General features: G+C 26.1%; 8 protein-coding genes across 8 annotated transcripts; 1 reads left to right on the forward strand and 7 right to left on the reverse strand.

The window, feature by feature from the left end:
* Window positions 1-194: 194 nt before the first annotated feature.
* Window positions 195-2822, reverse strand: OCT59_030100 (uncharacterized protein; the record flags this gene model as incomplete). Its single annotated transcript, XM_025328428.2, has 11 exons — window positions 195-620; window positions 697-791; window positions 869-967; window positions 1044-1149; window positions 1229-1311; window positions 1377-1435; window positions 1683-1836; window positions 1921-2063; window positions 2132-2243; window positions 2313-2481; window positions 2568-2822. The coding sequence occupies 11 exons, from the start codon at window positions 2820-2822 to the stop codon at window positions 279-281; spliced, it is 1617 nt and encodes a 538-aa protein (XP_025166750.1). The 3' UTR covers window positions 195-278.
* A 361-nt stretch (window positions 2823-3183) lies between these two features.
* Window positions 3184-5503, reverse strand: OCT59_030101 (uncharacterized protein). Its single transcript, XM_066146438.1, has 11 exons — window positions 5332-5503; window positions 5167-5258; window positions 4859-5046; window positions 4682-4776; window positions 4485-4586; window positions 4300-4406; window positions 4049-4221; window positions 3896-3980; window positions 3771-3826; window positions 3414-3494; window positions 3184-3345 (listed from the first exon to the last, which is right to left on the reverse strand). The coding sequence occupies exons 1-11, from the start codon at window positions 5422-5424 to the stop codon at window positions 3266-3268; spliced, it is 1152 nt and encodes a 383-aa protein (XP_065995081.1). The 5' UTR covers window positions 5425-5503; the 3' UTR covers window positions 3184-3265.
* Window positions 5504-6976: 1473 nt separating this feature from the next.
* OCT59_030102 (casein kinase 2 regulatory subunit) lies at window positions 6977-8586 on the forward strand. The gene is made up of 4 exons (XM_025322238.2): window positions 6977-7242; window positions 7353-7544; window positions 7694-7803; window positions 7896-8586. Coding segments are annotated over exons 1-4 (684 nt in total). The 5' UTR covers window positions 6977-7241; the 3' UTR covers window positions 8277-8586.
* A 126-nt stretch (window positions 8587-8712) lies between these two features.
* Window positions 8713-12156, reverse strand: OCT59_030103 (uncharacterized protein). The gene is made up of 9 exons (XM_066146441.1): window positions 11937-12156; window positions 11554-11815; window positions 11246-11457; window positions 10926-11145; window positions 10617-10853; window positions 10182-10534; window positions 9773-10100; window positions 9595-9686; window positions 8713-9499 (listed from the first exon to the last, which is right to left on the reverse strand). The coding sequence occupies exons 1-9, from the start codon at window positions 12027-12029 to the stop codon at window positions 9209-9211; spliced, it is 2088 nt and encodes a 695-aa protein (XP_065995082.1). The 5' UTR covers window positions 12030-12156; the 3' UTR covers window positions 8713-9208.
* A 4941-nt stretch (window positions 12157-17097) lies between these two features.
* On the reverse strand, window positions 17098-18566 carry OCT59_030104 (uncharacterized protein; the record flags this gene model as incomplete). Its single annotated transcript, XM_066146442.1, has 3 exons — window positions 17098-17450; window positions 17548-18165; window positions 18233-18566. 3 exons carry the CDS (start codon window positions 18564-18566, stop codon window positions 17098-17100), a joined length of 1305 nt encoding a protein of 434 aa, XP_065995083.1.
* A 1682-nt stretch (window positions 18567-20248) lies between these two features.
* Window positions 20249-21719, reverse strand: OCT59_030105 (uncharacterized protein; the record flags this gene model as incomplete). The annotated part of the gene is made up of 2 exons (XM_025311951.2): window positions 20249-20604; window positions 20717-21719. The coding sequence occupies 2 exons, from the start codon at window positions 21717-21719 to the stop codon at window positions 20249-20251; spliced, it is 1359 nt and encodes a 452-aa protein (XP_025166755.2).
* Window positions 21720-23282: 1563 nt separating this feature from the next.
* On the reverse strand, window positions 23283-24961 carry OCT59_030106 (uncharacterized protein; the record flags this gene model as incomplete). The annotated part of the gene is made up of 4 exons (XM_066146443.1): window positions 23283-23491; window positions 23646-23866; window positions 24424-24559; window positions 24802-24961. The coding sequence occupies 4 exons, from the start codon at window positions 24959-24961 to the stop codon at window positions 23283-23285; spliced, it is 726 nt and encodes a 241-aa protein (XP_065995084.1).
* Window positions 24962-26390: 1429 nt separating this feature from the next.
* Window positions 26391-27912, reverse strand: OCT59_030107 (uncharacterized protein; the record flags this gene model as incomplete). The annotated part of the gene is made up of 3 exons (XM_025322240.2): window positions 26391-26764; window positions 26899-27648; window positions 27741-27912. The coding sequence occupies 3 exons, from the start codon at window positions 27910-27912 to the stop codon at window positions 26391-26393; spliced, it is 1296 nt and encodes a 431-aa protein (XP_025166756.2).
* Between the last annotated feature and the right edge of the window lie 46 nt (window positions 27913-27958).

Here is a 27958-nt window from a genome sequence, read left to right on the forward strand (position 1 = left end):
TATAGTTATAAATAGATATTGATATTTCCTATATAAATCAAAAAATATAAAAAATAAATATTTATAATAAAAACAAAAATAAAGTTTAATATAAATTTACTAATTTAATATAATAAAGTATAAAATTATTTGTTAATTTCTATCAAATTTATATATATATATATATAAAAACATTCTGTATTATATTATAATTTATGATTAAAAAATATTTATTCTATATTTATTTTTATATTCAAAATTTTAAGTAACTATAATAAATTTATTAAATTTATTAAACTTTAAAATGGAAGATCTGGAGGTATAAAATCTTTAATCCTATACATCCAATTATTATTATTATAATAATTATAATAATCATATTGATATTGCCAATTTTCATAATTATAATAATTGTACCAATTATTATACCAATTCCAATATTGATAATTATTATAATAATCACATGATGTGTCATTATTACCTTCTGGATAATAATCATTCGTTGAAGTTTTATTTTTTCTATTTTTTTGATTCTTTTTCTTACCATCCATTCTAATAATTTTATCATTTGAACTTGATTCTTTCTTTTCATAATTATCATTGGATGAGAATATAACTGGAGGAATCTCAAGCATTTGAGTCTAAGAAATAAATAATGGCATTAACAAACAATTGCACTACTAAATTACTGAATTTATATTAATGATAAGAACGTACCTTGATTGTATCTCTTTCATCCAAAAGTTTATCATATGCTTTTATGTCAGTTTCGGTCAATAACGGTCTTTGGTGATGTTTAAACGAAATCATATCTAAAAAAAAAATATTTTATAAAAGGGTTAAAAACAATCTTTTATTAAAAATAAATATAAAGATATTATATAAATACCAGTAAATGGTTCGATTTCAACTTGATGATTTTCCTTCAAAGATTCAATAAAATTCATCTCATTAATATCCACCAAACTTATTGCCAATCCATGAGTCCCTAAGGAATAAATATTAGAAATTTAAACATATAATAATATGAAAAAAAAAATAGACAATCATCTTTATAAACAAACCATAACGTCCTGTTCTGCCCACTCGATGGAGATATGTTTCAGCATCTTTAGGCATATCCAAATTCACAACCAAATTCACTCTTTCAATATCAATACCTCTAGCAATCTTAAATGAATTTAATGAATTTGTAAATTAACTTACTGTTTTACACAAATGAATTTGTTAAATTTTTTAAATATTGTACCAAATCGCTACAAACGAGGACTCTAATTTGGAAGTTGCGTGCTTTTGACATTGTTTCAAGACGTGCTTGTTGATCCAACCCACCTATTAAAAATTATTTATATTAAATATTTTGAAATAACAAATTAATTCTTTTATACTTGACATACCTGATATATTTAGTGCCATCCATCCTTGGCTTGTCAAATAATTTGCTAAATCGACCGCCCTATTAAAATAAAGATAAAATGAAATTGACAGTCTATTCACGACGCCAAAAAAAAAAACTAGATTGGTATCATTCTAACTAAATCAATTGCCAATGATGAGTTTCGAACACATTTTTTGACTTTAGATATTTTGAGTAAAGTTTTGTGTGTAAAGAGCGTCCAAAAATCATGTCCAAAAAAACTGACCAATTGCCTAACACTGATCCCTATAAGTAGTATTTTTAAAAGTAAATGAATAATAAATACCTTCCACGATGATTTATAAATACAATACATTGATAAAATGGAACTCTTCCTAAAATATCCGCCATGTTTTTGAACTTTTCTTCATAAATTTTGAACTTTTCAATAATATTGTTTGTTTCTGGGGATTCAACTATCTGATAATATTGCAAAACTCCTAAAAGTAAAAGTAAAATTAAATTAATATAAATATTCTATTTATTTGTTTTAATTAAAAAATTAAACTAATTTTTTTTTTTACCTTCAAGACAAGGAGTATCATCTGTAAGCATAATATGATGCGGATTTCGAACAAAATGATCAAGCACTTTTAATAAAGGCTTGTCATATGTCGCAGAAAATGCAAGTACTTGTTTATTAACAGGAAGTTTATCATTAATTTTCCTAAATTTATAGAAACAAATCATTGTTTAAATAAATTATAAAAAAACTTTTTCATAAATTTTAATTACTTTATCTGTGAAAAAAAATTGTTCTCCATTAGCTTGTCTGCTTCGTCTAGAACCAATAATTTCACATTTTTATTCGACATATTTTGGTTACTTAAAAGCATACCAATTCGTCCTAGAAGGGAAATTTTACTTTTTAACAATTCTTTTATTAAGAAGAAAAAAGAAATAATTTAATAAATACCAGGAGACCCGATTACAATCTGGCATTTCTTGAGTTTTGGCAAATCTTCACTGATAGGTAAACCTCCAATAAAGACATGACAGCTTAAATTTTTCATATAACGACCAATATTACAAATAACTTCTTTTGTTTGTACAGCAATTTCACGAGTAGGTGCCAAAATTAATACCTGTTTTTTTTAAAAAAAAAAAATGTTCAAATTTAAAAGTATCCATAAACGAAAAGAATACTTTTTTTTTTTAAAAAAAAACTAACCTGCGGTTTCGGATTATTCAAATCCAGCATTCCTAATGCTATAATACCAAAAACTATAGTCTTTCCAGTTCCTGATTTGGCTTGAGCTATAACATCTAATCCAAGTTTACCTGGAGGAATTGCCTTTAATTGTATCGGCGAGGGACGTTCATAACCTGCTTTAGATAAACCTTTTAATATATTTGGATTTGAAATCAGTACTTCGAAATTAATGTCTTCGTCTATCTGAATATCTTTTGTACGTTCTACACTCATTTTTTTTTATGAGGACTTTTTTGAAAGTTTTAGATTTTAAATTTTTATCATCTATTTGTAACACAAATCTTTGAAAATCAAATTACGTAATGCATCTAAATCCGATTTAGTTTGACGCGTTTCTTTTGATTGTATGCAAATAACAGTTTTAATGTTTAATACAAGATATGAAAAATATGAAAATAATTAAAATTTCTCTATAAATAAAGTTTTTTGATTTATTTTAATCATAACTTATAAACTATTGTATTACATAATAATTTTAATCGAAAAATTTGCCACCATTAAAACTACATATAATCAGATAATTAATTGTCCCTCACTCCCTCATTCATAATTAATCTATTAACATAGAATATTTCACTGTACAACAAAATTTTATTATCTTCATAATGAAGTAATTATTTTATATTTTAACAATTGTAAAAAAAATACAAGGATGATTATGCAGACTTATTTCGTAAGTTGTTCCAAAGATGTTCAGGACGATGCGATTTGTATTTAGAGAAGTAAAGACCACATGCTGCAATAAATTAACGTTTATGGTTTAAATACTTAATTCCAAAATATTAAATTTTATGGTAAACTTACCATTACAAAGCTTCTTATCTGGAGTTTCACCTGCTCTCCATCCCGGTGTATTTGATGTTTTGCAATTTGCACAAACCCAACCTATATTCATAATAAAAATTAAACATTAACACAAGTCCAAAATATAATTAAAAAAAAATAGAAAAATAAAACTACAACACTAAAAAAAGATACGTGGTTTTTTTTGTTCCAATGATACAATTATAAAAACACTTTTTTTAGTTTTAACCCAAAAAGTACAGATCACTGATTAAATTGAAATTGGGATATAGTCTAAATTACCCTCTCGTAATCTCTTACTAATATAACCACATGTCTTTTTTTCGGTTGCTTCTTGGATTTTTGGTAGTGGCATACCATGACGTTCATATTCCGTTTCGGCAAAATATTGATCTTCATTTTTTTGTATAAACCTTTAAATAGATAATCAAATTAAAAAGAATTTTTGGCAACAAAATAAAAAATAAAAAAAAAAATATTACTTTAAGAAATCAATTAAATGTTCTTCAAGTGTCTCCGTAGCTGCTTGATCCATTGTAGTATGAGCAAGCAATCGTGGAAGTTCAACTATTTTTTTTAAAAAAAATCAGTTTAATTACGTTTAATGAAAAAAATTAACGAATTAACTTACGAACCAAAAAGTCGCAACAAGTGCTCTGCTCCATATATTTCTGAATTCTCTTTATCAAGGAATTGCTTACGGATATTTACATATTGTTGACGTTCATCAGCATACAAAAGGATATTTCCAAGAGTTTTGTCAAAATATATTTTAATGCCTTGAACAACTTCAGAATGTATATCATCCCTTAAAAGATTTATATTATTTTAATAAAAAAGCATATTTGTAATATATTTAAAATTTGTAATTAATTTGTATTCTCACTTATCAGATTTCTGGTTGTTAGCTGTAGATGCTATCAAATTATGTTTGAACTCCAAATATTCATTCAAAATATCTGCAACAGTATATTTACGGGGCAATTTCAATAACTACGAAGAAAGAAGAAACATAAATAAAACATCAATTTGCTAATAACAAACTATTTTAATATCTATCATATTACATACAGCATTATTCCTCGTAACGTTTTCCCAATCATCAATTAATTTGACTTTTAATGATTCAGGCAGTGGTATTTTAATTTCGAGACGGTTCATGAACTCTTCCTCCTATAATATATAAAGTTGTATTAGAATTACATATTACACGTTTAAAACCTTCGAAATAATAATAAATAATAACAATAAAATTGATAAATACTAACTTCTTCATCATCATTAATCTTTTTTCTCTTTTTACCACGTTCATGGTTTTCTTTCTGTAGTTGATCTTCTTGTAATTCAGCTTCATTCTTATTATCTTCAATATCCACATCTTACGTTATAATAATGTTTGGTTTTAAAATCTTTGTTTAATATTATTAAATTTTGATGTTACTTACCTCCTTGATGACTTGGTGAACTTTCTGAAACATCATTACTCTTTTCCTGATCCTCAATTGAACCTTTGTTTCCTATTCTGACTGTTTTCTTTTTCTTGTTTGAATATGTATCTTTAAGTTGTTTTTGTCTCATTAAGTTTGCTTCGTTATGTTTCACTACTCTTTCCTCCGGAACCCATTCATCCCATCTATTAAAATATATGAAATTCGATATAATATTTATTACAAATCGAAAAATCCACGACATTTTAATTAAATATTTATAAAAAAAACAACTAAAACGCGCTTAAGCGCGAAAATGTATATACGTTTTCTTCCAGCCTTTATAATGTACATAATAGTGTGGACCAGTGTCACCAGACTCTGAATCTTCAGGACCCCAGTTTTCAGCTTTTAGGATCTAAATAATTAAAAAAGTTATATAGTTCAGTATCATAAGAAAAAAAAAAGATAGTTTTTTTTTATTACTATACCTTAGCCTCATAAAGTAAAGGACCATGAAAGCACAAAACAAGTTCATTCTGCTCAAAATTTAGTTTATGATCAGTAGTTTCAGTGTCTGCCATGTGAGAGTAAAGATCTAATAATATTTTCTTATTAGAAATTGAAAATGTAAACACAAGGTAAAAAATGGATTGATAGTAGCAATAAAGCGTAAAGAAACATTCAAATCTTTAACTAAACGGATCATTTCTAAAATTGGAATTGATTTTCCAATTGGTATAAATGACACTTGCAAAAATTCGATATAGTACTTAATGAAACGTAGTATATATATAAGCCGCGATTTAATATTGTAAATCTAAGCCAATAACAGATAATGTTTTTAAATAAGATCTAAATTATAATTGATATGAATAAATATTTGCCAACTTTAATTACCATAATTTTCTTAGATTTCTATCATTACACTATTAAATACAATATTTGTAAACGATAATACAATGATAACAGACTAATGCAAAGACTCTTTAATAATATTATAAACCCATACCATTAGAAAGAATCTATTACTGCCTAAAATAAATAAGAAATATAAGAATTGTGTAAAGGCTTACAACTTTTATAACTATTTATACATACCATACAATCAAATAAGAATACTTTTAATTCATTTATATCAAACGAACCTTTGGATAAGAAATCAATTATTCAGGAATTGGTAAGAATACGAGAAATTGGGCCAATAAAAATCAATATCATATTTGTCAGTTCAAACATTTCCAGACTTCCCAAATTTATTGCACAATATTACTCTTTAATTATAAAATAGAATTTGCTTTTGCTTCAAATTCGTCATTTTCAAATTAATAGTCCTTGCTGTAAACAATTTGAATCCCAAAATTACTAATAAAGGTTTTCTTTGGTACTACTAGATAAGTCTTTCTTGTAATGCGCACATAATCCAATTTGATTCAACTAAATACCCTTTTTATATTAATTAAATAATAAAGAATATATATATAAAAAGAATATATAACAAATTTTTATCAAAGCGACATTTTTTTTTCCAAAAAAAAATATTTGTTGAATCTGTACTTCAAATATGCATGCAATATATGCATTTTTAAAATTTAAAAATATTTCTATAAAATAGATGATTTCAAATGATTTTTTTAATAAATTAATAAAATCTAATACAAATGAAAATTTCATAAATACCAATTTGAAAAAGATATTTATACTATTTTTTCCAATTAATCGTAATTGTAAACACTTAGTGATATTTTTTTTTTAAAAAAAAAATAACTCAGCATTAAGCTTCTATAACTTTTGTATAAGTTTTTCCTTTTTTCCTTCCGAAAAACTGTCTAGATAGATAAACTTATGCTTTTTCTCATGAATATTTTACGACTCACTAACTACCTTTGTCTCTATCATTATCGCTTTATTTCATAATATTCTTACTACATATTCATTCTCACTTTTGGATTGCCAAAAATAAAAACCCTCAGAGTTTCGCAAATTGAATATATTCAAAAGAAGTTTTATTGTGCACTATAATTGTGGCTTAATATCGACGCAATGATCACCATTTATATGTAAGATATTCATCAGATGATTTTGCAGAAAATATATCTATATATATATATTAAGAATAATAGATTTTAAAACTTTGCACCAAACGTTGGTGTTATAAATTATAAACCTTTCTTTCAAACAAAATAAACCTTTTAGCTAAACGAACAGAAGCTCAGTTCAGTTCCAAACTGTCCTCACCCTAGTTCTCCAGGGAAAAAGGTGATTTTAAGTGTACTAAGGAACGAACAAGTCTCAACTAAGAAACAGTTAATATCGAAAACAAATAATCATCAAGGACGATCTGGAAATTGAAGAAATTAAAGATAACAAACAAGAAAGTTACTTGAACGGTGACGAGAAAAGTATATATACATAAATATAAATATATATATACATTTTTTTATGTTTACTTTTAATTTGTTATATGAACCGATGTTAATGGAAAAAATATTTCCTACCAAACTTTTCATAGTGGATGATCTTACGAGCGGTTCGGATAGCGATTATGCAAAATACTGGATCGATTGGTTTTTGACCACCAAGGGGAATGAATATTTTTGCGAAGTAGATGAAGAATATATCCTTGATCGCTTTAATTTGACTGGGTTGAACTCTGAAGTTCAACATTATGTTCAAGCACTTGATCTGATAACGGATTCCTTGGGTAGAGTTTCAACAATATCTCTTAATTGAGACTACAAAAAGATATATCCTTTTTATTAAGACTTTTAAAAGTAAATGAGATATTTATAATATTTCGTTTCGTGAGAAGATAATTTACTGAAAACAGCCACATCACTTTCTATTTTATAGAAGAAGAATTGGATGATGAGATGCGTGAAGCAGTTGAAAAATCTGCTCGTCACTTATACGGTTTGATTCACGCGAGATTTATTATCACAAGCAGAGGCTTGGCAAAAATGGTATATAAAAATTATTATTACTCTAAATCATTATTAACATTATAAATGAAATATTCTTAATTTTTAACTTAATTGTTCGAAATATTTATTAGCTTGAGAAATACAAGAAAGCAGACTTTGGTCGTTGCCCACGTGTTCTTTGTCATAATCAACCTCTTTTACCAGTTGGACTTTCAGATCAACCTTATACAAAGTCCGTTAAATTGTACTGTCCTCGTTGTGAAGATATTTATAATCCTAAATCCACTAGACATGCAAGTATTGACGGCGCTTACTATGGATCCACCTTTCCTCACATGCTCTTTCAAGTTTATCCACACTTGTTACCACCCAAAAGTAATGAGCGATACATTCCTAGGATTTTCGGATTCAAAATTCATGATATCGCTAAACAGCATCGTTGGCAAGATCAACAAAGGGAGGAACAGCAAAGAAGGATTACCGTAGTTGGAGAAGGAAATGTTAATAGTTAAATTCTCGGAGTTTTTTATTATATTGTATATTTTACAATATGAAACATTAGGATTACAATTTTATCTTTATAATGCGATAAAAGATGGGATGGGTGGGTTTTTTTTAAAGTATTTTTTTTGTATTTATGTTGGTTATAGAATGCATTGCGGCAATACGGACAAAAGTTGTATTTGTTGTTTTATAAATTACCAATGCTTTTTAATATTACTGAAACTTCTGTCTAGTATTGAATTTATACCTTTTTTTTTTCTTCTTTATGTTAACGAGCAATAGATTTGAATTTTAATATATCGTACTTTTATACTTTGTAAAAAAAAAGTTTCTTTTAAAAATTTGATATCGCTATTATGTAAAAGGAAATTGATTGCTATTTTTAGATCGGCGTAGAATTCATATATATATATATATATATATATATTTTCTAGGGTTTTATTTGCATTCAAGTAATATTTTAAACTTATTTTCAAGAAAAAAAAAGGCAAAGTAATTATAACGGTAATAGACATATCAAACGAAAAATCTTAACTTTGTCAACTTTGTCATAACTCATAAGGTATAATGTTATATAAATTGACAAATATGTTTGTTATATATGAAACGTTAAATATTAAAACGTTAAATTGCATTTTATTGTAAACTAAAATTATAAAAGTTAAAAAATTCTTTGAAAAAAAAAAAATTTTTTTTTTTATGATTTTTATTATTATATTATTATTTTTTTTTCTATGATTATTATATAAACATTTCATGAATATACAATGATATACAATGCAAATTATGTTTTCAATTTTAAATAATTTTCTGCTCCCTACCTCCTCCTCCTCTCAAAAAAAAAAAAAGCTAATTTTTAAATAATTCTATATTATTACATACATATATATGATTCAATTATACAAGTAGAGTGTTTTATAAATTATTATAATTATTGTTATTATTCTTTGTTTCTCCTACTGTTTCTACGTAATGAAAAATAGGCAAGAACACGCGCTACAATACAGAAACCTATTAATACCAATAGGTTAACATACCAAGGTAAATCATCTAATCCTTCACTCTGTAGTATAGAAACACCGGAAATATTTGACATTGGACCATTATCTCCTAAATCACACATACTAACTTCTCCAGGAGGTAATTCTCCTGGTCTAGCACATCTAAATTGAGCTTTTGGTGTATCAAATTGAATTTGCATAAGCAAAGAATACGAGTATTTTACGAATGACTATAATAAAAAAAAAAAGAGAAATTGTTAATATTGTTTGGTTTGATATTTTTTTTTTTCTAACAATATGATTTATAATAATTCGGACTACTTACAAGATATTTTAACCAACTTAAGCCCATTGGTAAATGTTTTATATAAAATCCACCTAATAACATAGATGCAAGCATAAATACCATACTAACAGCTATATTCAATAGGAAAAAAAAATCAGTTAATTAGATATATTACAATTAGAATTTATAAAATTAAAATATTTAAAATAATACTTACATATACTTTTTTGTACGTTCAATAAAGTTGCACCAAAGAAATAACCGAAACTCTGAGAAGTTACTGTACCAAGTAAAATTACTATTAAATAAGCTACAAATCTGCCGAAATCTGGTAATAAATTTGCTGCCCAATATACTGGGATAGTAAATAATGCAGGATTAAACATGACTAAAGGTAATTCGGCGATTTGTTTGGATAAGTAATATGATAATAAACGATAAGATCGTGATTGTCGTTCTTTCGATAACATGACTAAATCCAATGGGAAAGATGATACAGCTCCAATCATTGGATGGAATGACCAAAATACACCACAGAAGAAAATCTATAATAAAATCAACAAGAAATTTAGAATAAATGACTTTTTTTTTTTAAAAAAAAAGAATTTTATATTATCTATACTCACACTTCCAACACGATCAGCTATGTTAGTTTCAGCGAAAGGAATTTGAAGCCAAACTATAAGACAAATTATAGCCAAAGCAATAGTTTGAAATATATCAACTCTTGATAAAATAACACTTCTACTTTGTTTAAAGGTTCTTTGGGTAAGAATTGAGACTTGTTGTAAAAATGTAGCTTCCCAACGACGTGTACTTGTTACCGGAGCATTTAATATGGTATTACTTAATTGATTATCAGTTCGCGATCTTCGAGAATACTTTTCGATTGCTTGTTTTCCGGTTGGATCATCACGAATGCTATGCGCATATCCATTTATTAATTTTTGCTTGATTGTATTATCGTTCAAAAGTTCCACTATAATAATAAAAAGAAGAATGTTATATATATATTAAAAAAATTATAAATGTAAATGCTTATAATAAAAAATAATACATACATATATAATCAGCAGGATTGAAATTAGGGTGACATTTATATCCCTGATCAGCAAGGTAATCCACCACACCAGCTCTTTCACCAAAATAGACCATATGACCATCAGCCATTAACATTAATTTATCAAAAGATTCAAATACTTGAGATGAAGGTTGATGGATAACCATAATAATGGTTTTCTTTTGTTTAACAGCGAATTCTTTAAGAATTTTCGTAAGCTCAAGAGCCAATGAAGAATCTAATAATGAAATTAAAAAATTAATAAAAAAAAAATGAAGCGAATATTTCAAAGATTTCTATGATTACTCACCCAAACCAGATGTTGGTTCGTCTAGTAAAATGACACTTGGATCTGTTAATAGTTCAGATGCAATATTGGTTCGTTTTCTTTCTCCTCCCGATACACCACGAGTTCTATGGTCTCCTATTATCGTATTGGCACATTTCGACAAATTCAATAATGACATAGTGTTATCGACTTGTTTTAATTTATCACGTCGGGACATTTCACGTGGAAGACGTAATCGAGCCTATTAAATTTGTGAATAAGAAAGAAAGAGAAATTTAATATATATATAATACGGACTATGGCGCAGCATTTCAGTTTTGCGCAGTAAAGTTTTAACTTACAGTGTAGCTGAGAGTCTCCTTTACAGTTAATTGAGGGAAAAAGATATCATCTTGAGTACAATAAGCAACAAATCTCTTTGATTTTTTTGTTGGCTTATGACCATTTAGAGTTACAGTTCCTTGAACTCCTTTACTTCCAACGCGATCACCAAGAAGATTTAACAAAGTGGTTTTACCGCAACCGGAAGGTCCCATAATCGCGAGAATCTCACCTTTTTAAAATTGAAATGATTAATTATATAAGATTAATACTTTTTTTAGAAAATATATATATATATATATGTGTACAAAATTCATAGATTAATTACCTGGATTAGCACAACCATGAATATTTTCTATTAGTGTTCGTACATGTTTACCAGATTCTAGTTTAGAATCAGAATTTCCCATTTTGTTCCACCAGGATGGTTTATTACTTTCTTCGGTTATAGAATAATTTACTCCATGCCATTCTACATAAACAGGATTCTTTGCGGATGTTGATCCTTTTTCAGTACTCTCTATTAATTCTGTCCTTTTTGCTGATCTTTCTAATTGAACTGAGAGATCATTAACACCATCATTTCCTGTCTAAAAAAGAGAATGAAAGAATGAAAGAAAGAATGAATGAATGAATGAACGAATTATCAATTTTTATTTTCTTTAATTATTATTATTTTTTTTTTAAAAAAAAAAGAGAAATAATAAATACCATTGTTTTCTCATTTATGGCCGTTGACATAGAACTTGAACTTGAATCAACTTCAGTCACAGTAATAATTTGATCGTTTTCAATTTGTTCCATTAAAATTTTTTTAATTTTGAAATTATTATTATTATTTATTTATTTGAACGATTATTTTTTGTTTTTTTTTAATTGATTAGAGGGAAGATTTTATTTTTTTTTTTAAAAAAAAAATTTTATGGAAAAAAAAACTGGAATGAAAAAATCCAAAGAAAATTCCAACTCCTTTTATATTTTTAAAAGCCAAAACTGTATTTTATTTTATTTTTTATATATTTTTATATTTTACTTTGTTAGAAAGACGATAAGTAACACACGGGAAAAAATTCATCATCTTGGATCGTAGCACATTTGATAAAATAATAGAAAAAAAAAATAGGAATCAATCTTTTAATTGTTAAAAAGATTTCAATTTTTTATAATAATTAATATAAAAAAAAAAGGAATTAAATAAATAAAGTTTAAAGAGGAGGCAATATAATTTTCCGGTGTAAATTTAAATTAATTGTACAACAAATAAACTCGAACTTTAGAATTTTTTAAATAAAATATACTATAAAAAAAATTTCTCAAATTTATTCGGAAAAATTATACCCGATATATAGATTTTATCCAGATAATACTGAATAAGGAAATATATTAATTGATCATTTCAACGTCATCTTTCATTATACATAGAAATCAAGCCATTTTCAAGCCGCTTTATTTGCTTTTTTGAATCTTATAATATATATGAAATCGTGTTTATATTCCGAAGGAAAAAAAGAAATATTATTTCTACAATGATACTAAATTTGAATATAAAACAATGTTCTAGATTTACATCATACTTACCATATTAGTGAAATTATTGAAAGCAAGGCGTAGTAAGTAATTAGCGCCCAACTCCGCAGTACATAAAAATTACAAATCATTTCGCGTCATTTCCTCAAAAAAGGAACCATTGCCGAAATACTGCGCAAACCGGATTCGGATAAATTATTTTTCTCAAAAAATGGTCGGCATTGATTGAAGCCGAAAATACAAACGTTTAAAATGTATATTATTATCTTTTTTAACTAATACTAATTCGATTTTTTATCTTTTCCTTTAAGAAAAATTTAAACCAATAATAACCAAAAATGACAAAATCATTCATGAATAATGAATGAGAATTTTATTATATTATAAAAAAAAATCTACAATGGTATTCTAAATACTTTGCTATTTCTTTGCGCAGTTATTTCATTGCGCAGTTAATATGAATCCGTTCTTGATATTATCGCGCCTCGGCCGCTTCGTCCTCCTCTTATTTAGTTGAACAAAAAATGTTGATGCATAATTTCGATTACATCTTGCATATTTGTTATTAATATATCCTTTTAGTTGGTAAGTTTGCCAAGAAAAGGGAGTATTAAAATATACAATATATATATATATATACTGTGTAATGTGTGTGTACAGTATATAATGCACAACACATATGTATTTACATATACTATATATCCATTTTGTACATTTTTTATATATATACTGTATATATAAAACGGTAGATTATTATGCTCTTCCGATCCGAAGATATATTTGTTTGTCAGTTATGTACGAATTAAATTAAATTCTTTTGTTTTTTTTTTCTTTTTTTTTTACATCTGTTACATCTGATAAAAACCAACGTATTACGTATAACAAAATTTTGACATGTTTTCGCGACATTTTTTCTTTATTAGTTCAAACTCTATCTTCAACAAATAATATTAAATTATTCTAAATTTGATTATTAATATTTCTTTTTCGAATTTTTCGGTTGATTTTCATATAATTTATCCGATCCGATCGGGAAATTATTTACGAATTTTAATTATCATTTTCCATTTTTGGATTGATTATCATGAAAATTTTGATTTCTAAGCAAAAATCTATTGTGCGGTCAAATTGCAAGAAAAAAAAACAGTGAATAAAGGAATATTCTTATTATTTATGATTATTGCTCTTCTAATATTTTTTTCCGATGAAATTGTAACGTCATATGTTTAGTTATATAAAGTAAATTACCGTTTTCATCCTAAAATTCCCCAACAATTTCGTCCATTACTACAAATCTAGATTGACCTCTTGAATTGTATTTAGTGTGTTTAAAGTAGGTGTTAAAGTAGCATACCAAAATTCTCCCTACAATACTTCTTTTCCAATATAATTTGGAGATGCTTGAAAAAATAAATCGCTGATCGATCTATTAATAGTAATTTTAGTAATTTTAGTAATTTTCATTTTTTATTATTATTAAAAAAAGCTGTATAAAAAATGCTCTAATAAAATAATATCTAATTTTCTATTATCAGTCAATTTCTTGATCTTTAAATTTTTGATTGGTGTATCTATTATCTAATAATATTTTCATGATTACCCATAGTAGTAATTAATTTTAGGAATTCACAATCTGATTGAGCTACATCGAATGAAATTATTTATATCACCGAATATTACTGTAGCTTCAATATATAGCCCTTTATTTAAAGAAAAAAATGATAAATATATATGAAAACTTTTTACAGATTTTTAAGAAACCTTACCAGTTGTTTAAATACAACATGCACAATCGATTCAATTAATTTCAATAACACAAGGTCCTGGTAAACTTCTATTTATGAAATATGAAGTGGATGTGAATGAATGTTTCTAAAATGGTGCGTGAATGCATTTAAAATCATTATATTAAAATTTTATAAAAAAATATAAAAATATAAAAAAATATACTGATGTCTAAGAAATCTCAATTATTACTACTCCATAATCAAAATTCATACCTACACGTTGAACTGAACCAAATTTACGTTTCCTTTATATTCTAATTTAATAGCCTCGTCAAAAACAAACGAAGAAATCACTTTCGTCTCATTCATATCTTCAGTTCAATGTTATCTACTATATGCGTATCCCTATAAAAAAGGAATGTTCAGAAAACATACATAAAATAAACATAAAATGTACATTATACATAAAATGTCTATAGAATGTCCATAGAATACATAGGATATATGCAAAGGGGCTTTTTTGTACATTTTATATACAGTGAGCCCATTTTGTATATTTTTTATATATTTTATGGACATTCTATAGACATTTTATGTATATTGTATATTTTACGTATATATTCTAAACATTCCTTTTTTATAGGTATGTGTGTATTTTTTTAATATCATCTTGTACAATGGCAGAAACTTGGCAGAAATTACTGTTAACATTAATAATTTACAGCGATTTGTTTTTTTCTTTTATGACGAAAAAAATGAAGATATTTGGTTGTAAATTATTAACCATTGTGAAAAAATACGTTTGTATGACATAGATCAATGAATGCTCGAAAAGGTTTCTACAATGACAATATAATGAATTAGGATTTTTGTTTTCCACATTGTTTTCTATGTACGGTATGAAATGTTACCTTTATTGAATTACAACTATCATGTCGTTTTTTTCTTGACATTGTACTGATTTTAAGACTCTTGCTTCTAATTTACTTTCATATTAGTTATATATTAAAAGTTGAAAAAATACTTTTTTGATAAAAAAATACTTTCCCAATTTCATGCTAATAACATAATATTATGATATATGGCATTACGGTTACAACACTTGCCATAATGCTATAATCTGGTTGTAAGCGATTCAAACTTTAAAAAGTAATTCAACAACCGGATGGCAATACTCAACATTATTATTCAAACAATGATTATATTCCGCGATTACAAAGTTTGACACACAACCTTATCATTATATATTATTTCGGCTATAATTTGTAATGAAATTTCTTTGATTCATCCCGTAATTTTGTAATGAATTTCTTTCGATTCGCCAAGATATAACGATCTGCTAATCTACTGGATCACGAATTGGCAATTTATACGATCGGCAAATTTATACTAATTACGAATTGGAATTCAATAAGAATTAGCGAATTTATACGAGAATTTACACGAGTTAGTGAATTCATACGAATTCGCGAATTTTACGAATTTGTGAATTTATATGAATTTGCGAATTTATAACGAATTGGCGATCGATATAAGAAATAAAAGTTATATTGCAACGTCTAACAAATAAAAGTTATATTGCGATATCAAATATATCTCCGATTATATCAAAATTTTATTTTAATATATTGTCCTTTTTACAGATATTATATAATTTTACTCATTTATACTATTATAGTATTATTACTAATGCTAATTGATGATCATCTATTCTAATAAGCGAGGTTAAATTATGTAAGCAAGAAATAATTGAGAATATTGGATCAAAAAAGGATTTCTCAGGGTTATCTTCATGATCTTTTACCGATTGTTTACAATGTTTAAATGTTTACCTTATAATAATAATTTTTTTTTTTTGTGTCATGATTTTGTAATGTTTTCTAATGATTAATGAGTGAACGTTGAATGAATACCATAAAACGGGATTCATTAAACAGCTAATAAAATTTCGGTATTACCTTTAAAAATAAAGGGTATAATTCAATTAAAGTTTAGTTTTTTTTTTACTTTTAACAAATTATAACAAGGTGTAACCGATTACAAGGGAGCCAGGGGTGAGATATTATTTATTTATTTATTATTAAACGTTTTGTTATCTCTCTCATTTCAATGGTTAAATTTATTTCTTTTTTTATTTGTTATTTTGATAGATTATCATATTAGGAAAGTACCAACATTTGAATCGTAAGAACAATCAAAAAAAAAAAAAAATTAAAAATTTTTTTTTGTGTAAATGATTATCTCCGTCAAATATTTTAATATAGTAAATTAAACAAGGTAAAATTTTTTTTTTCCGGAAATTTTATTTTTCATTTTTGGTATAATATATAATATATATATATGTATGTATTTTATGTATTTTTTTAACTTTAACTAAATAAATGATGAAACTCCGGTTCGTTAGAAAATAATTGAAGTTAAAATTCATTAAAGTTAAAATAATAATAAATAATAAATATTTTTTTTATGAAATGATATTTAATATTTTTTTTATATACAAATAAATAAAAAATTTTTATTTTTTATTTTTTATTTTTTATTTTTTAATTTATTCCTAATTCCTAATTCCTCATAATTCCAAATTCAATAATTCTATAATTCTTTTTATTATTGTTATTTTAATAACTACTTCCGGATGCTCTGGATGATATTTCTAAATCACTTTTTACATTTTCACCATTATCAGGAATTGGAAAAGTTGTTTCATTTAATGATTTTTTACGTCTTTTTATAAAAAAGAAAATACTTAATGATGTAATACAAATCATACCTAAAACACCAAATACTACACCAATTATAATTCTTGTATTATTTTTATTGTTATATTGTTGTTGTTGTCGAGGTAGTGGTATAGCAGCATCAGAATCAAAATAAGTGGTCCAAGTATAATTTGAAGGATCACCGATATCAAGTAAAAGTACATCACTTTCACCTTCTTCCCTATAATTAAAATCTAAACCAGGACCAGAACCTAAATAAAGGATAGTATTAAAACATTATAAATAACGTAATTTTATTTTTTCTTAAAAAATCGATCAACAATTCAAATTTATTTTTTTTTCACTTACCAAATGCTATGACCATATATTTTCCAATTACATTGGCAGTATGATCAAAACGTTTCATGATGGGACCTTTTCCTGAAACATTTGGTTCAGACCAATTATAATTTGTGGTATCCAGTACATATAACATTTTATTATCAATATCAACACCACAAAAAACGATTATTCTAAAACCATCTAATCCAAGTACAGAAGATATACCATTATCACCTTTTGGGATAGAACCAGTAGTAGGTTTACTTGCCCAAGTACTATTATTAGTATAATATAAATATACCGTACTAAAACCATCAGTGAAGTTTGTACCATCAGATCCCTTTCCACCCATATAAACTATTATATCATTTAGTAATAAAGTAGCGGAATATTCAACTCTTAACATCCTAGTATATATATCATGATAATTTAGTACACAAGATGAATTTATTGTATCAAAAATAAACATTCCTCCATTACGTTTTGCATTTTGAAGAGTTGTAAAATTAAAACCGGCAAGTAAATATATTTTACCATTACGATCAGTTATAGGTTTCATTTTATTTCTACCAATAGGTATATCACCTGTTATATTTGGTTGGGAAAGACTATTCCATGAATAATCACTTGTATTAAAAGTTAGAACTGGAGGTAATGTTTTATCAAGTTCATTATTTATTATTTATAAAATATATTGTATCATTATTATTACCACCATAACTCGCTGCTACACCTCCAGAAAGCACGGATGAAAAATTGTTCAAAGGAAGATTTTTATTATCTTTTATTGCAGTCCATGGTAATTTTGAAGTATCAAAAGGTTTTGATACATCAAGATAAAAAAATCTATCATCTGGATATAGATTATATGTACTTTCAATCGTATCAGAAAATGAATTATCTCTGAATCCACCAAAAATATAAAGTTTTTTATCGACAAGAATTGAGCTATGTAATAAACGAACTTTAGGTAATGTAGGTATTGATAATTCAGATTTCACTATCGTTAAAATTTGAAGTAATAATAATAGTCTAAAATTAAACATTTTTTTTTTTTAAAAAAAATGGGGGATAGATGTTTATTTAATATTTGGCTTTCTAGTTTCCATTTTCAAATAAGCTTTTGAAAATATTAAATCACATGCCAGTGGTTTATTTTGAACATATAATAAATATATTTTTTGATTCATAAAAAAGGTACAATTTTAGTAATCTGGGTACTTTGCTTTGTACATTTTTACTTATAAGGAATTGGTCTATTTGACCATTGGTCTATAAAGGTCTGGTTCGCAGTGAAAATATGCAATTGTATGTAAGAATACTTTATTACAATGGTTTTTTTTGGAGATTTTACTGCGTATTTTTTATTATCCCATCAGATCTAAGATTTATTAGAGTCAATTCGTATTGTATATATTACGTATTATAACATGGTTTTATTTAATCTTTTGAGACCATTAAATAATTTTTTGAAATAAAAACGTACTAATTATCAAAATTATCTAGGGAAAGTAAAAAAAAAAAAGTTCAAAAAAGTGGAATTAATACAAATTATTTATCTAGAAAAAAAAGTTTTTTTTTTTAATTTCGTAATAAATTTCTTTCTTTCCTAATATTAGTCTTTGTTTCGATTCATTTCTTGATCTTGTCATATTTTTTCTCATTAGAACCAAAAAAAATTCTTAACCTAGTCTTTTCATTTAAATTGAGAGAATTTATTTTATCGGTTACAATTGTTTCATCTGAAAATCCACGAGCAATTAGACTATTGGTTGGAAAAATAAGCAAAATATTTAAATTCTAATTCCCTCCTTAATGACATTTGCGTCAATGACTTTTTGCTTCAATTTGGAATTTTTTTAAAATCTTGAATTTCGCAGATGTCTGAAAAAAAGTATTATTATAATTGAAATTATTGAAATTGATTTTTTTTTTACGAATTGGTTGAAGACTCCTATTTGTTAGTCCGAACTCCGAAATAAGGTTTGATATGCGCAAAAGTGTCATTCTTGATATATAAAGAACAAAATAAATATATATCTATCAAGAATCATACTATAAACATGTCAAGAATGATATTGTTGCTTCGCATGTGATACTGTAACGAAAAACTTTAATTGGCTTATAACGCCCTGTAATCATTTTTCTAAAAATTTTTATGGGGACGGTTTCCGTTTCCTATGTAGTAGATAGGATTTTAACTCTATTAACGGAATCTAAATAAGAAGAGAAAGCATGTAATCACGGATTTGTAAGGTATGTTTTCATGGGATATTTCAACATTTTGAACATGTGAAATATTTTGTACATTTCTAATATTTGGAATATTTGGAATATGTTGAATAATTGGCATCACGAAAACTACAAACTCCATGATTCTTTTTCATCCAATTTTTTGTCTGCAAAATTTTCAATAAAGACTTGACTTCCTTTTATTTTCTTTTCATTGGATAATCATACGTATGTAATTTAATGTATTTTTAACTTTAGTTAAATAAATGATGAAACTCCGGTTCGTTAGAAAATAATTGAAGTTAAAATTCATTAAAGTTAAAATAATAATAAATATTAAATATTTTTTTTATGAAATGATATTTAATATTTTTTTTATATACAAATAAATAAAAAATTTTTATTTTTTATTTTTTATTTTTTAATTTATTCCTAATTCCTAATTCCTCATAATTCCAAATTCAATAATTCTATAATTCTTTTTATTATTATTATTTTAATAACTACTTCCGGATGCTCTGGATGATATTTCTAAATCACTTTTTACATTTTCACCATTATCAGGAATTGGAAAAGTTGTTTCATTTAATGATTTTTTACGTCTTTTTATAAAAAAGAAAATACTTAATGATGTAATACAAATCATACCTAAAACACCAAATACTACACCAATTATAATTCTTATATTATTTTTATTGTTATATTGTTGTTGAGGTAGTTGTTGAGGTGGTATAGCAGCATCAGGATCAAAATAATCGGTCCAAATATAATTTGAAGAATTACCAATATCAAGTAAAAGTACATCACTTTCACCAATGTTTCTATATGTAAAATTAAAATTAGTACCAGAACCTTAAAAAAATATATATGTATATAAATAAAGAATAGTATTAAAATATTATAAATAAGAAATAATGTAAAATAATTAATTGACAATTCAAATTTATTTTATTTTTTCACTTACCAAATGTTATGACCATATATTTTCCAATTACATTGGCAGTATGTTCTAAACGTTTCATGATGGGACCTTTTCCTGAAACATTTGGTTCGTACCAATTAGAATTTGTAGTATCCAATACATATAACATTTTATTATCAATATCACCACCACCAAAAACAATTATTCTAAAACCATCTAATCCAAGTACAGAAGATATACCATTATCACCATTTGGGATAGAACCAGCAGTAGATTGCCGTTCCCAATTACTATTATTAGTATTATATAAATATACCACACGAAAACCATCAGTGATGAGTGTACCATCAGATCCCTTTCCACCCATATAAACTATTTTACCATTTGGTAATAAAGTAGCGGAATATTCAACTCTTAACATACTAGTAAATATATCATAATCTAGTACACAAGATAAATTTATTGTATCAAAAATAAACATTCCTCCATTACGTTTTACATTTTGAAGAGTTGTAAAAGAAAAACCGGCAAGTAAATATATTTTACCATTACGATCAGTTATAGGTTTCATTTGATTTCTACCAATAGGTATATCACCTGTTATATTTGGTTGGAAAAGATTATTCCATGAATAATCACTTGTATTAAAAGTTAGAACTGGAGGTAATGTTTTATCGTGTTCATTATTTATAAAATATATTGTAACATTATTATTACCACCATAACTCGCTGCTACACCTCCAGAAAGCACGGAAGAAAAATTGTTCAAAGGAAGATTTTTATTATCTGCAGTCCATGGTAATTTTGAAGTATAAAAAGGTTTTGATACGTCAAGATAAAAAAATCTATCATCTGGACTTTGATTATATGTACTTTCAATCGTATCAGAAAATGGATTATCTCTGAATCCACCAAAAATATAAAGTTTTTTATCGACAAGAATTGAGCTATGTAATAAACGAACTTTAGGTAATGCAGGTATTGATAATTCAGATTTCACTATCGTTAAAATTTGAAGTAATAATAATAGTCTAAAATTAAACATTTTTTTTTTTTTAAAAAAAAAGGGGGGAAGATTTTTATTTAATATTTGGCTTTCTAGTTTCTATTTTCAAATAAGCTTTTGAAAATATTAAATCACATGCCAGTGGTTTATTTTTGAACATATAATAAATATATTTTTTGATTCATAAAAAAGGTACAATTTTAGTAATCTGGGTACTTTGCTTTGTACATTTTTACTTATAAGGAATTGGTCTATTTGACCATTGGTCTATAAAGGTCTGGTTCGCAGTGAAAATATGCAATTGTATGTAAGATACTTTATTACAATGGTTTTTTTTGGAGATTTTACTGCGTATTTTTTATTATCCCATCAGATCTAAGATTTATTAGAGTCAATTCGTATTGTATATATTACGTATTATAACATGGTTTTATTTAATCTTTTGAGACCATTAAATAATTTTTTGAAATAAAAACGTACTAATTATCAAAATTATATAGGGAAAGTAAAAAAAAAAAAAGTTCAAAAAAGTGGAATTAATACAAATTATTTATCTAGAAAAAAAAGTTTTTTTTTTTAATTTCGTAATAAATTTCTAATTCCCTCCTTAATGACATTTGCGTCAATGACTTTTTGCTTCAATTTGGAAATTTTTTAAAATCTTGAATTTCGCAGATGTCTGATATTATTATAAATAAATTATTGAAATTGATTTTTTTAAAAGATTTTGATTTTTACCTCACGAATTGGGTTGAGGACTCCTATTTATTAGTCCGAACTCCGAGGTAAGGTTTGATATGTCCGTCCAGCAAAAGTGTCATTCTTGATATATAAAAAACAAAATAAATATATGTCTATCAAGAATCATACTATAAACATGTCAAGAATGATATTGTTGCTTCGCATGTGATACTGCAACGAAAAACTTTAATTGGCTTATAACGCCCTATAATCATTTTTCTAAAAATTTTTATGGGGACGGTTTCCGTTTCCTATGTAGTAGATAGGATTTTAACTCTATTAACGGAATCTAAATAAGAAGAGAAAGCATGTAATCACGGATTTGTAAGGTATGTTTCATGGGATATTTCAACATTTTGAACATGTGAACATTTCGAACATTTTGAATAATTGAATATTTGATAATTGCCATCACGAAAATTACATGATTTTTTTTTTCAGGATTGATCTCTTCCAATTTTTTGTCTGTAAAATTTTCGATAAAGACTTGACTTCCTTTTATTTTCTTTTCATTGGATAATCATATGTATGCAATTTATTTACTTTAACTAAATAAATGATGAAACTCTGGTTCGTTAGAAATAATTAAAGTTAAAATTCATTAAAGTTAAAATAATAATAAATAATAAATTCTTTATGAATTATATTTATTTTATACATATAAATAAAAAAAATTTTAATTATTATTATTATTTTACTAAACTTCTTCCGGATGATAATTCTAACCACTCGGTACATTTTCGCTATTACCAGGAATCGGAAGGGCATTTTCATGTAATAAAATATTACGTCTTTTTATAAAAAAGAAAATACCGAATGGTATAATACAAATAATACCTAAAACACCAACTACTACACCAACTATAATTCTTGTATTATTTTTATCGTTATATTGAGTTGAGGTGGTGATGGATGTGGCGACGGTTGAGGTGATGATGATTGAGGTGGTATAACAGCATCAGGACTAAAATGATCGGTCCAAACATAATTTAAAGAATTACTAACATCAAGTAATAGTACATCAGCTTCACCTTTTTCTTTATATTCAAAATTAAAATTAGGACCAGAACCTAAAAAAAAATTATATATATATAAATAAAGAATAGTATTAAAATATATAGATAAGATAGAAATAATGTAAAAATAAACTTTTTCTTTTAAAAAAAAATGACCAATTAATCGACTAAAACTAACAATTCAAATTTATTTTATTTTTTCACTTACCAAATGCTATGACCATATATTTTCCAATTACATTGGCAGTATGACCAGAACATTTCATGGAGGGTTGTGTTCCTGAATTATTTGGTTCATACCAATTAAAATTTGTAGTATTCAATACATATAACATTTTATTGTCAGTATTATCACCACCGAAAACTATCATTCTAAAACCATCTAATCCAAGTACAGAAGATATACCATTATCACCATTTGGGATAGATCTGAACCACCAATTTCATCGACAATAACTGTCTTGACATTCATCTGGGAGTTGGAGGAAATCAAATAATAAGCAAATCATTGCAACATTTATAATAATATGATAACTTCGATTCATCTTAGCTAGTAGTTCACTGAGTGTTAAACGAACTTTGGACTCTGCAATCTCTTGGCTCCTCTTCCAGACAATATTACTGATTTCTGATGATGAATTCTCACACAGTTGATAAAGAAGGTAAACAAGTTAGATAATGGAAATAATATTTAACATGTTGATGACGACATAAAGCATTTTTCATGCACGTCGGTAAGTAGGTGTACACGCGAAAGAATCACACATTGATGAGCAAAGCCGTCGCGTTTCTCCTCCCCATCGAGTTAGAAAGCATCCAACCCTCCTCGAAAGCATCGAGCGGCGTAATGACAAGAAGTCTTGCCTGACACACCCTTTTTTGCATGGAACTAACCTTTAAATGTTTTTGCAATATCCGCGCTTTCTCCGCGCACAATCTGAATATATTGTATCAAAAATAAACATTCCTCCTTGATTACGAGTTACATTTTAAGAGTTGTAAAAGGAAAACCGGCAAGTAAATATATTTTACCATTATAGGCAGTTATAGGTCTCATTTGATTTCTACCTATAGGTCTTTCACCCGATATATTTTGTTGTGAATATGAATGCCATGAATTATCTTTTGTATTAAAAGTTAGAACTGGGGTAATGTTTTATCCTTTTCATTATTTATAAAATATATTGTATCGTTATTTGCACCACCATAACTCGCTGCTACGCCGTTAGAAATTATAGAAAAAAAGGCCAAAGGAAGATTTTTTCATTATCTGGTATTGCAGTCCATGGTAAAGTTGAAGTATCAAAAGGTCTTGATACGTCAAGATAAAAAAAATCTATCATCTGGACTTTGATTATATGTACTTTCAATCGTATCAGTAAGTGGATTATCTCTGAATCCACCAAAAATATAAAGTTTTTTATTAACAAGAATTGAGCTATGTAATGTACGAACACTAGGTGTCAAATCAGATTTCACTATCGTTAAAATTTGAAGTAATAATAATAGTCTGAAATTAAACATTATATTTTATTTTATTTTTTTAAAAAAAAAAAGGGAAAAAAATTTTTATTTAATATTTGAGTTTCATAGTTTCTATTTTCAAATAGGCTTTTGGAAATAATAAATCACATGCTAGTGGTTTATTTTCAACATTGAAACTACTGAATGAAATACATTTTTTGATTGATAAAAAAGATTAAGTTTACAATTTTAGTAATCTGGTAATTTACTTTGAACAATTTTACTTATAAGGAATTGGTCTATTGGTCTATAAAAGTCTTGCTCACAATGATAAAATATGCAATGTAGATACTTTATTACAATGATTTTTTTTGGAGATTTTATTGCGGATTTTTTATTATTCCATCAGATCTAGAGTCAATTCGTATTGTACATATTACGTATTATCACATGGTTTTATTTAGTCTTTTGAGATCATTAAATAATTTTTGAAAAAAAAAAGTTCAAAAAAGTGGAATTAATACAAATTATTTATCTAGAAAAAAACCTTTTTTTCTTAATTTCGTAATAAATTTCTAATTCCCCCCTTAATGACATTTGTGTCAATGACAATCTAGAATTTTTTAAATTTAAAATCTTGAATTTCGCAGATGTCTGAAAAAAAGAATTATTATAAATGAATTGAATTGAAATTATTGAAATTGATTTTTACCTCACGAATTGGTTGAATACTCCTATTTATTAGTCCGAACTCCGAAATAAGATTAGATATGGATGTCCTTCCGGCAAAAGTGTCATTCTTGATATATAAAAAACAAAATAAATATATATCTATCAAGAATCATACTATATTTTGCTTCGCATGTGACACTGTGCAACAAAAAAACAAATTTTCTGAAAAAAATTCCTTATTTTTCTAGTTTTTATTTCAGAAAAACTCAGACATGTGAACATTTTTTTAAAAATTTTTATGGGGACGGTTTCCTGTTGTAGATATTTCTCGTCGTATATTTATATAATCAGTCAAATCAATCGAATTAGATTTAGGGATTTTAGGGATTTTAACCCTATTAACGCAATCTAATCCAAAATAAGAACAGAAAGGCATATTTTTGTAAAGGTATGTTTTCACGGGATATTTCAACATTTTGAACGTGAAATATTTTGAACATTTTGAATATTTGAATATTTGATAATTGGCATCACGAAAATTACAAACTCCATGATTCTTTTTCAGGAAGATCTCTTCCAATTTTTGTCTGTAAAATTTTCGATAAAGACTTGACTTCCTTTTATTTTCTTTTCATTGGATAATAATATTTATGTAATTTAATGTACATTATTTATAAATGATGAAACTCCGGTTCGTTAGAAATAATTGAAGTTAAAATTCATTAAGTTAAAATAATAATAAATAATAAATTCTTTATATACTGTTTATTTTATACATATAAATAAATAAAATTTTAATAATATAATTCTTCTATTATTATGATTTTTTTACTAAACTTCTTCCGGATGATAATTCTAAATCACTCGGTATAGCCATTACATTTTCGCTATTACTAGGAATTGAAAGGGCTTTTTCATGTAATAAATTTTTACGTCTTTTTATAAAAAAGAAAATACATAATGATATAATACAAATAATACCTAAAACACCAACAACTACACCAACTATAATTCCTGTATCATTTTTATTGTTATATTGAGTTGATGATTGAGGTGGTGATTGAGGTGGTACAACAGCATTAGGATCAAAATGATTGACCCAATTATAATTTGAAGAATTACCAATATCAAGTAAAAGTACATCATTTTCACCATTTTGTTTATAATCAAATTTTAAATTAGGATCAGAACCTAAAAAAAATTATATATATATATATATATATAAAGAATAATATTAAAATATTATAAATAATGTAAATAATTTTTTTTTTTTAAAAAAAACGACCAATTGATCGACCAACCAAATCCAACAATTCAACACTTACCAAATGCTATGACCATATATCTTCCAATTACATTGGCAGTATGATCACGACGTTTTAAGGTGGGACCTTTTCCTGAAACATTTGGTTCATACCAATTAAAAGTTGTAGTATCCAATACATATAACATTTTATTGTCAATATTATGACCACCAAAAACTATTATTCTAAAACCATCTAATCCAAGTACAGAAGATATACCATTATCACCATTTGGGGTAGAATCACCAAAAGTGGGTTGCGGTTTCCAAGTATTATCAATAGTATTATACAAATATACTATACGAAAACCATCAGCGACGGGTTTACCATCAGGACCTTTAGGATCCTTTCCGCCCATATAAACTATTATACCATTTGGTAATAAAGTAGCGGAATATTCAACTCTTAACATACCATCTATAGCATCTTTTAGTACACAAGATAATTCTATTGTATCAAAAATAAACATTCCTCCTTGATTACGAGTTACATCTTGAATAGTTGTAAAAGGAAAACCGGCAAGTAAATATATTTTACCATTATAATCAGTTATAGGTCTCATTTGATTTCTACCGATAGGTCTTTCAACTGATATAGATGAATATTTAAGCCATGAATTATCACTTGTATTAAAAGTTAGAACTGAAGGTGATGTTGTATTTTCATTATTTATAAAATATATTGTATCATTCTTTTCACCACCATAACTCGCTGCTACACCTCCAGAAAGCACGGAAGAAAAAAGGTTCAAAAAAAGAGTTTTTTCATTATCTGGTATTGCAGTCCATGGTAAAGTTGAAGTATCAAAGGTCTTGATACGTCAAGATAAAAAAATCTATCATTTGGACTTTGATTATATGTACTTTCAATCGTATCAGTAAGTGGATTATCTCTGAATCCACCAAAAATATAAAGTTTTTTACCAACATAAATTGAGCTATGTAATGTACGAACACTAGGACTAGGTGTTAATAATTGAGATTTCACTATCGTTAAAATTTGAAGCAATAATAATAATAATATAAAATTGAACATTTTTTATTTTATTTTTTTTATTTTTTTTTAAAAAAAAACAAAAGAA

Source organism: Rhizophagus irregularis, chromosome 9, assembly GCF_026210795.1.
Source record: "Rhizophagus irregularis chromosome 9, complete sequence".
NCBI classification, from domain to species: Eukaryota; Fungi; Glomeromycota; class Glomeromycetes; order Glomerales; family Glomeraceae; genus Rhizophagus; species Rhizophagus irregularis.

Coding starts and splice junctions, on each gene's coding strand:
- OCT59_030102 (XM_025322238.2), top strand. Junction 7,545..7,693: donor TCTGATAACGGATTCCTTGG/GTAGAGTTTCAA, acceptor TCTATTTTATAG/AAGAAGAATTGGATGATGAG. Junction 7,804..7,895: donor GCAGAGGCTTGGCAAAAATG/GTATATAAAAAT, acceptor AATATTTATTAG/CTTGAGAAATACAAGAAAGC.
- OCT59_030101 (XM_066146438.1), bottom strand. CDS start 5,424: ATGGCAGACACTGAAACTACTGATCATAAACTAAATTTTGAGCAGAAT. Junction 5,047..5,166: donor TATAAAGGCTGGAAGAAAAC/GTATATACATTT, acceptor ATATTTTAATAG/ATGGGATGAATGGGTTCCGG. Junction 3,827..3,895: donor CATTTAATTGATTTCTTAAA/GTAATATTTTTT, acceptor ATCTATTTAAAG/GTTTATACAAAAAAATGAAG.
- OCT59_030103 (XM_066146441.1), bottom strand. CDS start 12,029: ATGGAACAAATTGAAAACGATCAAATTATTACTGTGACTGAAGTTGAT. Junction 11,816..11,936: donor CCATAAATGAGAAAACAATG/GTATTTATTATT, acceptor TCTCTTTTTTAG/ACAGGAAATGATGGTGTTAA. Junction 9,687..9,772: donor GAACGTACAAAAAAGTATAT/GTAAGTATTATT, acceptor TATTGAATATAG/CTGTTAGTATGGTATTTATG.